This window comes from Dermacentor andersoni, chromosome 9, assembly GCF_023375885.2.
Source record: "Dermacentor andersoni chromosome 9, qqDerAnde1_hic_scaffold, whole genome shotgun sequence".
NCBI lineage: Eukaryota > Metazoa > Arthropoda > Arachnida > Ixodida > Ixodidae > Dermacentor > Dermacentor andersoni.
In genome coordinates, this window is record NC_092822.1 from 60,306,471 (window position 1) to 60,322,700 (window position 16,230).

At 47.6% G+C, this 16,230-nt stretch overlaps 1 protein-coding gene across 1 annotated transcript in view; it reads left to right on the forward strand.

Annotated features, from left to right (window-relative positions):
• The window catches only part of LOC126528088 (prolyl 4-hydroxylase subunit alpha-2-like), a 103,393-nt gene that overhangs the window by 20,737 nt on the left and 66,426 nt on the right, over window positions 1-16,230 (forward strand). The window contains exon 7 of the mRNA XM_055069116.2: window positions 915-1,085. Coding sequence (XP_054925091.1) covers window positions 915-1,085 — 171 coding nt within the window. The remainder of the gene's footprint in view (window positions 1-914; window positions 1,086-16,230) is intronic.

Sequence of the window (16,230 nt, forward strand, 5' to 3'; positions counted from 1 at the left end):
CTCTGGAACACTTTTAATGGCGCAATAGTACAAAGTTTGAAGCAAATTCCATTCTTTCAAGGCACCAATTTCGACAACAGTCTCTTACAGCTGCTGAATGCACAGTTTAAACAAAGTAATATATGCGAATACAAATCTGTGCTTCTAGATGGCGTCTGTTTGAACGCCACGTGGTTTTTTACGGTATAACTAATGGTGGAGGACAGACCATAGCCGCTCGCCACTGTGTTAACAGTAACCCTCCTCGGTGTACCGAGAGTGCGAGGACCTTGTGCCGGTTTCAGTTAACACCATGCAGACGAGCCTATACTGCAATTGTATACGCAGACAGACACCGATGCGCATGCATGCCTTCTTGAGACCACCTCTCGAGCAACTCTGAACGTTCCCTCTCAACCACTAAAAGTCTGTGTTGCTAACAACGAAAACAAGACTTTTCAGTCTAACCCCCTTTCTCCGTTTGCTCCATTTCCCTCTGTAAGCATCACTAAGATTACTAGCTCAAAAGAAGAACAAGCAACTAATGCGGCTAAATTTTACTGATGATCAGTGGTGGATGAACAAAGGAAACCCTAGCCGCTTAGCCAGCGGTCTAATAAATTGCTGCCCTGAAGAATACAAGTGCCCTTGTCCAACCACTTTGTTGTGTGCCGAGGTTTTCATCGTTAGGCCACTCTTAGTAAATCCAAACAGAGTCATTCAATACGTCATTCAAGTCTCCAGTACTACTGCGAGCCTTTTGTCTTGTTTCGGCTTCTCGTTGAATGCTATCCAACCACGATAAACAAAATTCTATATAGCCTACTTACAGCCAGAGCCTATCGATCACTAACAGCTTGCGTTGCATGAATGCATGCGACAGAGCTTATATTTATTATGTATTGTATATACCTCACCCTGGACCTTGTGCGCAGAATGCTACAGAAGAGAAGGACCTGCGCTGTTACCTGAGGGTTCCGCACCCGTACTTCCGAATTGGCCCGGTTAAAATGGAGGTCATGAGCCTCGACCCTTACATCGTCCAATTCTACGACGTCATCTGGCCAAAGGAGATACAAGCAATCCGCAGCATTGGAGAGCCCACAGTGAGTCTGTTTCTCATATTCCGCAGAGTTAGCGTCACACCCGTCTATGAAAAACTGTGTCGTTCTCTCAATAAAGACCAGAGGTGGCAAATTTTTTGCCACTAGGCGTCCTCACCACGACATGGCATCGGCCGTCTGTTCGCCGCATTACTGAAAATTTGTCATTGCTGTGCCAAGCACTTAGTTTTATCGGTACAAGCAGACGAGAAAGCTTCTATGCCTACACTAGCATCGTGGTCAGTCTCTATCAAAAGTAGCCAGTTTCCCATGCTTGTGTCGCCAATGTTGCTAAGCCTCACCAGTCCATGTATTGTCTCCGCAGTCCTCCTAAACGCTAAACAAAGGGTACGTTCCGAAGTTGCCTTGCCAAGGCTATTGCTTCATTACTGCTACCCTTGACAGAAAGTATTAGAAAGCGTAGCAGGCGACCCTGCTGATACATCAGTGATGCGAGCCGGCACGAGTAGTCCTACTCGGTGCTTGCTTTTGTAGTTCTCTGGAATTAATATTCCTCGGGACGGCTTCCAGCCGTTCAATTCAAGCGCATGATTCAAGTAAACTCGCAAACCAAAGGGGCGGGTTGTGCAGTGTCATTCTTAAACTAGCAGAAGCATGCAGAACGTGTACTCAAGCATGACTCCGGCATTATTGGCGAGTGAATATTTAGGATACAATTTTCCGGGCTCCTTTCCCTCTGCAAATGAAAAAAATCAGCTCTCTATTACTGGTCTATGCTAAATAGCTCCGTCTTCCTGTTTTCATAATCCATCCAGTTCTGACAGACACATAAGGACCTAGCGCAGTCGCAACTTACCGCGAAAGCATTAAGGGTCAGTGTCACAGTAAATCCGGTGTCGGGGTCTGGCGTCGGACGTCCTGTGAGCGAAACTTGTACGTATTCTATATGCCACTAAAGTTCTTCTGTCGCTATAGTTTCTTATACATTGTTTTACATTCCTTACAAAGTTATTCCTCGGTATTTTGAGAATGACAGCACATAACATATGTCATGACACAAATCGCCGACTGCGTATGGCTTTTATGTCAAACCTTATCAGACTGAAATATTAAAAGTATGAAAAAATAAGGAAAGGAAGTCCAACGCAAGAGGCCGCGTTTCTACCAGGAAGCTCGCCTTCGTGGATAGTGTTCGCCGCCAGCGTTTCCCGCTAAACATTACGGTTGCATAAGCTTCAGCTGCCAGGAAGCATTAGAAGCAGTCAGGAATCTTTCCATGCTATAGCGTTTCACTGTTAAAGGCGAAGCTTAAGCGTCCTCCAAATTTTATGCGCAATCGTAACTGGCCCGCTCGTGAAATCGGCTGTGTCGAATTGCAGCCGCGAAGCAAGGGAAGGAGGCAGGCGCCTGAAGGTGAAAGCATTCGCGTGCCGGGGAAAGTACGAAGAATCGCGCTGAGCGCGCAGCAAAGTAACCCTACCTAGAAGAATGTGTAGGTAGCGTAGACCGAAGCGGGGATGGAGAAAGGAGGCAAAATGTCGCGGAAGAGGAAGATAGATGGAGGCGCGCTGGGTTTACCTCCTCTGACAGTTGCTACAGGTTTCCTTTGCGATGCATACGTACCAGGCCAGTCCTTTGATAACATCCTCCTCGTTGGCCGTGCACTGTAAGGGGAGTGACAGCGTGCGACGGTGAGCCACCGATGGCAGCTCAATCTCGCGTGCGCAAGCGGATGAAACGCGCCGTATTCCTCCGCGCTCGTGACACCGGGGGAGGGGAAGGAGTGGGAGCCTTGTACTTCGGCTGCGCGAGGCCACGTGGTCTTTATCTTCAAAGCTACCTTCTTTGCGGACATTCTAGGTAAGCGATTTGCTCTTCAGGGCCCAGTCTAGGTGGGCCGACGGCTCTTAGCTTTGCATGCGCTGTGTTGTCAGCACTCAGTTTGCGTTGAAGTGATAGATAGCACGAAGGTCACTTCGGTCGCTGCTGCTGCCGCGTTTCCTCACGCCAGCTATTTGACAGCAAGTGTCCGGGGCCATCGAGTGTGAAGTGTGAAGGCACCATGCTAGGCAATTTAGATAGTAAGCGAATTTTTACAATCGGGCCTTCTACTCCGGCGTCTGCTGCGTATGGTATGGCCGCGTGAACCCTGTCTTCAATTCAATCTGCGATGCGGACAGTGTACGCGTGTGGGTGCAAGCGTCGCGTGCGCTTAGCATTCATATTCTTGCGCGTCACCTGCGTTCACCAAGCGAAGCGTTCACCAAGTTAAAAGTCGATGTAACAATTTCAAACATTTTAATCTGTCTCACTTGCCGGCGAAGTGGGACGCCTGATGCCAGGCTCTTCTTTAAACGCTGTTAACGCCTTCGAGAAACTACCAGTGACTGGAAATAACTGGGAATACAGGGATAACATGACGTGGTTTTCAAATTTTATGGCCGCTGAAGTCAACGCTAGAGTTGCACTATACTTCAGAGCCATTGTGGATACATGACCACTTTCTACGTTTTAGAGCGCAGCTCGTAGGCGTCCGTTGCTGCGTTGACCGTCGGCGTCCCTCGGCGTCGGTGGCGTCCCCTGGCGTAACCGAGCGAACGACTACGGCGGCGACAGACGGCGATACGGGGAGTGAATACAAATCTTTTTTTCGTCACAGAATTGAGACGCTGGTAGTCGACGCAAAACGTCCAGTACCCGTCTTTCTTTTTCACGAGGATAACCGCCACAGCCAAAGGGTTACAGAAATCTTGGACAACACCCTTGGCTAGAATGTCGTGAATCTGTGGAGCGACGATCTTGCACTCCATGAAGGATACGCGTTAAGGCCTTATGAAATACATGGACCACGTGTCGATCCTGTGGCGCGCCCGCATACTTGGAACGTGAACTTCGCCCTGCGAAAACCGGATCTTCCCCTCTGGTTAACTTCCCTGCCTTTCCCCTTTCCTCTGTCTCTCTCTCTCTCGCCCTGCGAGAAATCGAACAATGAAGCCTCATTGCTTAGGGCGCTGACCAGGGCTTAACGCTTCTCCAAAGACAGTGACTTGTTGGTCATTATGAGAAACGACAACGAATCTTCAGGAACAGCGGGCCAACGCGACGTGTCATCAGTTAACGGGTCCATGTTCAGTCTAGTATCCGCTTCAAAAGAGGCAAGTCGCATACCGCTAAATAGCACAACAGGCTCGCGGGATAAATTTGATTACCATAGTGTTGTTGTTCCCAGGCCACAGACAGAACACATCGAAGTACGAGTACACTTTTCTTCATAACGCTCGAAAGCGCAGGCTCAACAATACAATCAAATGTATGGGACGACAACACCTCAAGCAGCAACTCAAACACTGAATAAAGGACCTGCCAGTAAGACGGCATCTTCAATAACAGTGGCAGTGCGGGAAATGGTAGCAGGTTGCTCGGCAAGAGGAGGAAGGATGAAAAGCTCCTCGGTACGGCAGTTAACAGCGGCACCGCACTGATGTAATCGAGACTCAGAAATACGCTGGAAGCGGATTTAGGAAGCACTGCAATTCGCCTTGATACAGGTTACCGGAAATATAAACGTTCCCGGTGCACACAACAATAGAACGGAGCAATTAGCTCTCCACTCACAGCACGAAATTTATTAACGTTAGCCTAGGCAAACATCACTTTACGGCCTAGTGTGGTTTGGAAATTCAGGCTCGCTCCTGTGTCCAATAAGGCAAAAGTAGCAACATTGTCGACTAAAACACGGACGTTATCATGACAGATGATGACTGGCGGAGGCATACGGCCCTGTAGCAGAAGATGACTGACGAGCTCACCTCCATTGGTCGCACCGCCTAGTTTCCCAGCGGTGGTGACGTGTGACGTAGTCGCGAAGATAGAGACCAGCGCTGGCCTGAAGGCACCGGCGTCAAACTCCACACACAAGCAGCTTATTCGCTATGGTTATTCGCTTGGTGGTTCGTCCGCTATCAGAGTCGACACGAGGCCCAGCGTGTCCCGTCACCGCGCCCATTGCTACGCCAATAAAGAACAGGCGGTCACTCATAGGACGGTGGTGTCGTGCGACGGTAATGAGCACGAAAGCGGATGCCGTGGCTGTGAATGCCGCATTGTAAGCAGATGGGGCGCTTGCAGGGCGCACTGAAATGTTCAGCAGAAGGATAACTGGCACAGGCCATTCCATTTTTCAGAAACTACAGGTGGTCTTTGTGAGTAATTGCCGTGGACTGACAGCTGGGATGTGCGTTCATGATAACGTTTGGCCCTCTTCGACGCAGTGAAATGGTATAGGCATCTACAAAGGTGGCGGTGATGGATGTCTCAGAAAAGTCGCTGGTAGAAAATGGCTCTCGAACCCGAGGAGCCGAGAGGGAAGCCGCCTCACGCAGTTCAACCTCTTCGCGCACCACTTGCCGTATCACTGACGCAGGGTCGGATGGAGCTGGGAACACGTCAACACTGGCGGCGTTAGTTACGTTGGCCCGGCGGCCGAACTTAGGTGGGACACGCCGAGCTTTCAGCGCTAAAATGTGCGGCAGGGCTGAACGGCGTCATTTACGGAGTGCATGCCGATGAGGAACTGGCACACGACCTCGGCTATCTCTTTTAGAAAAGGATCAACTTTCTCTTCGTCTGTCATCTGAGGACACAAGGCCTAACACAACTTGAGGACATGCTCGATGTGCATGCGTCGTGCATACAAGCTTCACCTGGAACTTGAGCGCGTTGCGTTATCGTTTCCTCAGCAGGCTTCTTTATAGCTGCCGACTCTCCGAAGTACTTCTTGATTTCGTCTATGAACTTCTCCCACGTTGTCGAGCAAGTGGTGCTCAAGCCACAAAAACGACGGTCCCTTGAGGAAGACGACAACGTCGTTAAGCTGCTCTGTGGCATTCCATTCATTGAACCGACTTGCTCGTTAGTAGTCGCTGAGCGATCCATACAAGCCTTGACCAGTTTTTTCCGGCGAAGGTTCGTGGCTCGACGTAGGGCTTCCGTGAGGCGCTGGAAGAAGGTTGAGGGTTGTTGACGCCGGGAGCCATCTCTGATGGCAGACCGGTAATTCTTCGACTTCGGCGAATCTCAATAGATTGCGCCTCTGCGGTCGGCTCGTTGTTATTTTGTGGGCGCTGGTCTTTTACCCACCTCTTCCACCAAAACTGCTACGGCCGGGTGCGTTTAGTTAAAGATGAATGGATGATAAGGGGAGAAGGGTTGCCGGCGTCGTCACCAAGCCGCTCCAAAGACAAGCCTGCTTCGTCCTCCCCTTCTGCTGCCCTTGCTGTCGCTTTAGCGTAACAACATTGTCGCTGTCGCGAAGGTGCAGAACGAGACCGCGCGGCATGCAGTAGAGCCACGAAACTATTTACTGGACCAAACTTGTGCTCACAAACACAAGTCGCGCTCGGGCAGAACGACAGAGACGAGCGCATGCGTGGATCGTCGAAATCTGATCCAGGCTCGTCGGCAATTTTTTTACATGACTCGGCGTAGGTTCTTATGCACAACATTATTCGCGTCGACCCTGTAATTCGATTACACGATATTCGGCGACAACATAAACAGACGAAATCGGCGGCACCAATCGAGAATGTTCTGATAAATACGGGCGCGCGTTGGGCCGAGCGGTAAACCTAAAAGTTGGTAGTATGCGCAATAGCGGACACAAGAAAAAGGATAAACAATGTATGCCTGGCAGTATAGTAAAGATGTCTTCGTAAGATGTCAGCATCAGCGATGGTAGGGCTGCCTTAGCATCACAACAAGCAATTATAAGGTGACATAGAGGAGTACGCTGAATGGCCCGGATAGAGAAGGCAGAGCGCACCCATTCTTCATATCTTGCAAAAACAAATAGAGCAACTGCCTCTCCTCGCACTCTCCGTCAGCTCGCGCTGCTCAGCGCACATGACCAAGAAGACCAGAACGTGAACGAATATCGTTCCCATTTGTAGACCTCAATCAAACAACTTCGCGTGCAAAGAAAAGAAAGTGATTGGTACGAATTTACTCACAGAATCGATTAATAAAGCGCTCCAATGAGGATGAGGAACTCATTCATTTCATCAACGACAGTTGCACAAGGATCCTCTACAGTCTTTCTCAAACTGATAATTGAACTACGAGCCTTACTGTATCATAAGACGTCGCCAGAATATATTTCGTAGCAAACATAGCAAGCACTAAATCTTATCTTAATTTCTTGAGTACAGGCAAGCAATGTTGAAGAAAGCGGAGAACCCTTCGCAGATGTATTGTATGCCAATAGAAGACACATATACATTAATGACCGCTCCGTTCTACGATTTGTCGCACTCTTCTGAAGTACTAGTGTCTGTTTGTAGGAGATTCTTACAGTGACTCGCGACTCACACCCTGAGGTTGCCATTGTAGACATTGTCAAATTGCTTACTAGCAGCATTTTGAGCCAATCCGAGAAGCCATAGCATGCCGCTGGGCCAATCAGAACTGAGCAAATAAAAAATGCGACAATATGGCTGAATTTGACCCAAGTCCACAACATTGCCCCTGACCATGTGGCCACTTTGGGTGCCCCACTCAGGCGGCGTTGCCTAGACAACACCATCAGTATTCACGGCAACAGCCGTACAAGCCCATAGCCGGACTCCAACGTGGAGACTGTATACAGAGCGAAGTGTGAAAAGAAAATAACTGATTACTGGTTCAAAAAAGTTGCCTATATGAGTTACGTGCATAATTTGTACGGAAGGTAGCTTTTATAATAAAATCATGTATTATTACGTTTAAAGGCCAATTCCGGGACTCGCGTTTTTGTTGCACTCACATTCGATACCGACCACGCCGTCTCGCCCCAGTCCTTCACCACGGCATGATGACTGTTGCAGTTTTTCACAGCGCTGTGAAATCGCATTTCTCCCTGCGCAGCTGGCACGTGCCACAGTCCTCGAGTGGACCGAAAGAAAGGTGGACACCGGCCGCATCAGTCAAGTGGCGTGGGTAAATCCAGACACCGACCCGCTGCTGGAAAGGGTCAACCAACGGGTGGCCATGCTCACCGGACTGTCCACAGACTACGAGCGCGGAGACTCCGAGATAATACAGGTGATTATTCACTGAAAAAAAAAACCAAAAAGATAAACACTGTCATGTGTAGGTGCGAATCCAAGCAAACTCGTACATCAAAGGCAGCGAGTCTGTACGTGTAAGAAAATTCTCATACCCTTCGGAAGTCCAAGAAGGCTGGTTTGCCGCAGGTTACGCATACCCAAGACTTTAAACGCTTAACATTATCTTGACCCGGGTATCATATCTTTATATACGAGCTTAGTACTTGTATTCCCGCGCCGATGTATCCGACGCGTCTTGCTGTGTGCTGTAGCGGCTGTATACAGGGTGTCCCAACTAGCAGACCGCGGATAACGTGATATTTCCACGCGATTGACCGCTCAAGACATCTTGCGCTTATTCCCGTGTTTCTTTCACACTCGGAAAAACACGTTTATATGGCCTTACTGAGAAGAAAAAAAGCTGTACCGGGAGCTTTTCACGTTGCTCTGCAATTTTTCCATGAAATCTTTCACCTACCTAAAGTATTTGAGCAGTTGATCGAATAATTAGGGCTAATTATATGCTCAGACATAATGCAAAATAATCTCAGTATCTCCAAACGACGGCAAATGACGTTGCCTTCGTTCGGCCCACGCGGCATTTGCTTATTTTTAAATCTTGGCACATGGTAGTTGGGAGACCTTTTATTTCCCTTCGAACTTCGCAAGCTACACGCGCAGCGTTCTCAATCTCACCTTTCTTTTGTTTTCCCTGCATGCTGCTCGCGAAGAGCAGTACAACTCATACGGACCCGGGGGTCACTACGAAACGCACCACGACTATCTGCTGCAGGGACTCACGGAGGAGGAGGTAAGTTGAGGATCACCACGCAGGCGCCGCATGTGAGTGTTCTGAATGACGAATATAGTAGACCTCAGTTGGCATCGCTCGTGGCGTCGCTCCGCCTATCGGGCCAGCTCTCCTCTCTTGTTTACATCTCTCGCGAAACCACGCCACGCTGCGCGCAACCGGGCTGCTCGGAGCCGCGCGCTCCGCAGCAATACTAAAGAATCGCGATGTCTCGTTGCATTACCTTTGCCGAACTCGTGTTGAAAGAAGTTCATAATGAACTTCGCAAATTTGGCCGTGAGGTCGAATCGGCCGCTTTTACCGGCTTTTACTAAAATAAACATGCCTTATAAGGCTTGCCAACTGAACTGTTCTCATCAACCGCAGGTACCAGACGCTGCTCAGTTCTTGCGTGTTTTTAAAAGAATGTCACCTTTATCGCTGCCTTCCGTGCACTTGCTTTTCTCAGCTTGTGCTTCCTGGGGCTCTCAGACGGACTTGCGAGCCAGACGTCTGGCGATGTGCAAAAAATGTACGCATTCTCACTGCACTGCAAGAACGCACTGGAGACACGTACGACACACCGACCCATTTGCGATCCATTTGGAGTTTATGAGCACAAACAGATTCTCGCTTGAGGAATCGCCGTGCTTTATTGAACAAAGTTCGGGTGGCCGCGCATCACTACGACAGCGCGCCGGCGAGGAGGCAGATTACCATTGCTGACTCCGCGTTTAGATTCATTGACTGCGGCCTGAGGTGCCTTCTTAACACGGTGAGTGAAGCATCACGCAACCAACGTTTTGCGATAGCCAGCGCACGGTGCAGAACAGTGGGCGCTTCCTCCATGAACGGCTCCGAGCTGCCAAGAGGGGCGACCGCAGGTAGACGCACTTACATTTCTTTGAAGTTCTCACGAAGGACCGGATGGTAAATTTCAGCTAACGAATTTAGTTAGTGAACTTCAGCTTCTCGGCAAGATTGTGCTGCAAATCGGAATGGCTGTGGCAAGCGCAACGTCCGCAGACGGAGCGGATCATTCTGGTAAGTCCGCGTTACCTTTGCAGGCGGAAATATTGGTTCTGCGGCTATTCCACTTTGATTTGCACGTCTGACAGTGCGCGTCATGAACTAGTAAAAGCCTTGCAGTACGCGACATACTTTACCGCCTCGTTGTTGTGCCTGGAAAAATCTCGTGGCCCGCACTTTGAAAACAGGTGGCATGCCGTAGGTTAGAGTAAGCGTAGCGCACGTGCGCCGATGTGTCAGTTTTTTGCCTCGGGACGGCGGAAGAATAAATTAACATTAGTTCAACCGTGTTGGATCTACTGTGCAATGTATGCATACTTCTTTAACAAATATCGCCGCTCTTGCCATCTGGCCAGCACTTACGACAAGCAACACAAACCAGCTTTCACACGTAAAGGTTTCGAATAGTTGATGAAAGGTATTGCGAAATTTCGTGGCCACTAACGCCAGTGCACGGAATTCAATCTGTTATGCATGAGTTTGATTGTCATGAGCGTCAGAACTTTGTAGCGGTGCGAACACTTTCGCGGAATTTACTTGTGAATCAGGTGCGAAGTTCTATGGCGAGAGCCGCTGTACGAAGCCTACCTAAGGCCTTTGTGCAATCGAGGCCCGTAGACAGACGCATACACATAGCGAGACAAGCACAGATACACACATACAGAGACAAAAGGATATGTACGGCTGAATATGCCACAGCGGCACAGCTCTCGACGTACATCGTGTTCGTCGCAAACGGTGCGCTGCAATCTGCTTCGTTTTCGCTGGTTATTTGCACATCCATATATGACGCAGTGACACCCCGATGATGTCCTGCACTTGGATGTTGCGGGCACAGACATATTTACACACTGAACACCTCGTAATAGACGCACGTTACATGCACGCGAGCGCGTGTTGGCAGCTCAGGGAAGATGGAGGCCGGTCGCTGGGTTCCGGAGTATGCGCTCAGCCCATCCCGTTCGAGGCTGTCGTGTTCTGGCCTATAGCAGCAAGAGCCTGGTGGCGCAACCCACCAATGGGGACACTCGTAGCATGCATCTTTCCGTCTCCGTGTAAAGACCACGAGAAACGTGCACGTATATATCGCCTGTTGTTTGTTCGTCTTAGAGTGACGTCAGTGTCGCCTAGCGACCATATCGGCAGTTGCTACTGAGCGGTTCTATGGGGTGGAGCATATCGTGTGCACGGAAGAGGAGCAACGTGTCGGTCTAGAACGACGACCCAAGCGACAAAGTGCGCCGGCGGCATGAAGCCGCTATAGCATCGACGAGCCTGGCCCGTTGTGTTCGACGACCGACGAAGACCGGCAGCGTGTCCGTCGAGAACGGCGGCGTGAGCAGAACCGGGAATGTCAGCACCGGCGGCGGCAAAGCAGCACTGGCGAGACGCAGGCTTTAAGTGCATATATATGGTCATACACATATATAGCTTCGTTACTTTAGCAGAACGCATAACAGGTTCGCTGGTCGTCCTTCTTCACAGAGTGGAAAGGCCGATGAATGTTTTTCATTACGGCACGCGAGACTGCGTCTGCATGAAGCTAATACGCTTTTGGTGTGCCTTTTGACTAACTCTTCTGTTCTTTCCACCCGATTCGCGCAGCTGGAACAATCAGACCTAGAGGATAAGGAGTCCGGAGACCGCATCGCCACCTTCATGTTCTACGTGAGTTTAGGGCAGCCACCCTCGCACTGCTCGACGTCCGAGACTCGGGGCGTTGAAAGTGTGCTGTTCGGTTCACTTTCTCGCAGTCTTTGTCAAAGGTTTTCTTTTTGCTTGCTTTTTTTACAGCTGGAAAAAAGAAAAGACATCATTCCGTTTGTGACTTCCGCCGCTTCAGATATCTCGCCAGGACAGCGGCAGTCAAACACGACTTAAATATGGCATGTTTCTCAGCAACAAAACTTAACGGAGAATTTTATATTCTCCGTGAACGTATTACCGTCCGCGCAATATTTCGTTACCGTAGAGAGGTGCACGACGGAAACAACTCTGGTGGCGACTTCTCGTGACACAGTATTTAACACCATGGAGCACTCAAACCTAGTATTCTTCCCTGACCTACTGTATTCTATTTTAATGGTGTAAGACATTGGTTGTAGTTACGTGAGCGTTAATGTTCCGTCTCTTTATGGTTTTCCTTCGACAAGTACACTCACCCAACAGAAACAGGACTTAAATTTATTGTAGCTGGACAAATCGTCAGGGGATGTCGCTACCGCATTTCTTCCTGTCGGCCACGGCTCCTGTACCCCGGTAATCCGTTAACGTTAAGAAGTATACGCTAAGAAGCTTACAAGCTCAGACACTCTAATATAAAATGCACTTCATGCGCGTGTGAAATATGGACATTTATTTCGTAGTTGCCAGTGTTGCTGTCAGCCTTAGTCGACTTTAGCATTCGTAGTTCAGAAGAATGTTCTGGTCTTACACTACATCCAAAAATCTCGGCTTCGTGGCCGTGCGAAATGTATGTAATGAAGCCGTTCCGTTTGCTTTCTATAACGTAGCTTTGAATAGCTAGATGAGACGGGAACGAACCATGAAATAGTAGTTATGATAAGCATCGAAGAACCACTCATGAAAGTGGCAAGCGCTGTTTTGAACGTCATGACTCTGTGCATTTCTGCAAGTGAAAAGCCTCATTCCTCAAAACGAACGCAAACAGAGGCCCTTCAAGTTTAACTCACGGTTTTTGCTCGGTCGTTAACTACTTTCTTCTTTTTTCTTTTTTGGGCGGTGGAAGGGGGGGGGGGGGTATAAACGCCGTGTTTCCCTGCACAATTTATTTACTGTACAATTTACAAATATCCGCATCATAAAGGTTCCGCGAGAGATGTCACAAAATAATAAGATATATGTTGCCGTTATGCATATATGAAATTGTTATAACCAATTTGTAGATTTCTACAGGGTGCCACATTTCGTCTTTGTTTCTTAAATCAGGGGCAACATTCTTATTTATTATTCAACAATTAAGATAAGGTTTTAGTTTTCCTTGGAAGCATATATTCCTTTGTGTTCTACAAACGTACGAATTATCATGCAAGCATTTCACCTAAAAAAATCCTAATTCTAATATTTCCAATTACACTTAATAATGAATATTTGGATACCGAAATTCATGCCACTAAATCGGATACTATAATTCGCCCTTTTCTGTCGACGGCGTCAAATGTAACTTCAACTTCACTCAGTGCAGTCATTCCTTAATGATGTCATTCTGTTCTTCCCTAGATCCTTGCAAAGAAGGCCGTATATAATTGCGTGCGGTGAAAGTTTTTTTCCTTAAACAGCGCATGTATGGTACATCATTCAGTTACGCCCGAGTAGAAAAGTACCTAGTTCTATTAAAGTGATTACTTGCGGCTACGAAGCCTTTTACAAAAAAAAAAGGCAACAAAGAGGTGAACATTGCCTTTTATTATGAAAGATAATATCATGAAAAAGAAGAAAAAAAAACATGCTATTGCAATAAAGCGAACAGTCCACCTTGTGACCATTTTGGCGGACCAGAAGAACGACTTTAGTTCCAGTACTGGCTGAATATTTTTCAATACCTGTGTCCTAGAATGAGCGGGCTCTCATATGGGCATACACGTTTTCTCGGGAAAGTATAGCAACATTCTGATAGGTTGATGGTAAGGATGAGGATAAAGGTAGATAAAGGTAGGGAAGGGGAAGTATTCAAAAAAGAACATAAAATTGTGTTATGCTGTGACAGAGATGAAACAGGCCGGCGTGTGGTGCGCTTTGTTCTTCCGACAACAGTACCCCTATTTTCCAGCATTGAAAGGGACCGCTATCGCTTACACCCTGTTGTGAGGGAGGGGAACGGCTGTTGGAAGATAAACAACAGTACACCTACCTGTGATATATCTATCCCAAATCAACACCAATCCTCCCCTTCCCCCATATCAACGCTGTTACTACTCTACACAACAGCCTATTCTCCCCTCTTCCCCCATTGATGCTAAGAAATGTGAAATACGTGTACATGAAAAAAAAAAAAAAGCGCCGCTGATAAAAGCAGTTGCCGCCCAGACGAAGGCAAGTGTCTCCTCGTCTAAAGGTTGGCTGCAGCGACATTCGTTATCCTACCAGTGTTAATCACTTCCTTTGATGACTATTATATCTCCAATTTCATGCACCGTCTCTGCCAGTAGTCGTAAACAATATTTGATTTCATTTTGCCATTGTATCTTCCCTTTTTACTCTTTCGTGAAGGTGGTCCTCGCCTTCTGATGGTCGGTGTAAGTGTGCTGCCGTAATAAATGGCCTATTTGCTTTATTTTTACTTTCGCCCTGACAGCTTTCAGACGTGAGTTTGGGAGGTGCCACTGCGTTCCCATACGCCAAGGCGGCTGTCCCTCCGCGGAAGGTAAGAGTTTATGGACCAATGTATTGTACGTTGCAAAAAAAAAATAATTGTACGAATTGTTTTGAAAACCTGCGGACTCAAATAACAGAGCCTTCGTAGACCTGGAAATACGTCAAAGGCCTCCGTAGATGAAAGAAAACAGAACGGCTGGAACGTGCTCTTCAAAGACATGCGTAACGTAGTATCACATGTGCCATAAGTTATAATATGTTCGCAAAGATTCTAGTCGGCTTTACAAACTCTTCGTTTTGTTTTTGTATTTCTTTCCTTTACATTTGCGTAGTGTGACAGCGCAGAGTTTCTTTCACAACGCTACGTGCATTTTTTTTTTTCGATCACAGTCTTAAAACAATTTTTATCTTGAAGTAATCACCGCATCTAGCACTTACTTCTGTCGGCAAAGCGTGAAATTTTATAATAACACCAATCCTTCAATGTCCAATTGCATGTCGCAGTTCGAACGCAACAGAAATGAGCCACCTACCTATCCACAGAAAGATCGTTTGAAAGGATCGCTTGAGACCTTGTAGGACATAAGGCACCTCGCAATGCAAACACAAGTGAGGTTTATAAGTGCCCTTTTTGTAAAGTTTCTACGGCGAGATAAGAAACACCTGCGATGTAAAGGACGACAAAGGTGAAAATTCAGCGTCGGTTAACATACGTGAACCGACTCTGAATACTGAATGTGATACTCGTCACATAGTGCTTATATCGTGTTACACCGGTGGTCTTCAAAGGTGTTCGTGGTAGCGATTGTATTATTGCTACCCTTCACTGATAATAATCCTACTGATGATAATCAGTTTAACTTTATGTTACGATGCCTAAGTATAAAGCGAGTGGCCAAAATAAACCTTACTCAAATACGACGACACGGCTTTGAGCATCCTGTGAGCTTGATTGCCCATTCCTAAGCTCAGCGTCTTTTTCGGCAAATACGCAAATTGGTATGGCCGGAAATTATGGAAGTGAGATCAAAGTCAAGAAAACGATTACGGATGTCCTTGGGCCTGCGACACGAAAACAGTCGGCAGGACCTGCCGTCTAAACTGTGAAACGCTACTCGTGGACGCCTCGTCCTGAATCAATAAGAACTATTAAACAAACAAAACAGATTGACGATGCTAGTACCGAGGAGCCAACTCCATAGAAATTGAAGGAGCTGATATCTATGCAAAGTCACAACTTATTTTAGAATGGTAAAGCTCGTTTGACCGACAGCTGATGCACGAGGACGAAACACGAATGACGGGGTCCTGTCGTTCGCCTGAAAAGCGCGCTCACACCGTGTGAGACGGCGATAACGTGACGAGGCCTTTGACCTTCATGGTCCCTTTCCATTTCGCGGGGTTTCCCCTGTTTAGTTTCCTTGTCGCGATCACTGTGCCAGGTTCACAAGATGAACTTTGGCTTCACAATATTCCTACGAGCTTCCGTTACATTTTGCACAGTTATTTTTTCCTGACGTCTGTGTCGAAGCCTATTACATATCGTAATACCACCTGTAGTGAATAATAGCAGGCACATGGGTGTCAGGTTTTTCGAAGCATCTGTCAACTCGATGAGAGTGCAATGAATGCGCGAACGTTGTATTGCCTGCTTTCACAATTCTGGGGGGAAAAGTGGGTGGGCTGTATCACGGACGCACTCGCAGTGGAGTACAGGAAATGCCTAGTGCGTCCTGCATTATGGCGAATGGGCACAAAGGTGCAGAAACAACTTAACCAAATGCACAAGTTACATTTACTGAGGCATTAGCAAATTTATATTTCTAATTTTTGTTACAGCACGGAGGCGTACGTGTGTTCTAATTCAGCAAGCTACCTTCCCTTATTAATATTAAGATAGTTTCACGTCAAAATTATGGTGAATTGTTTAATTTAGGGTCCCGAAACTGCT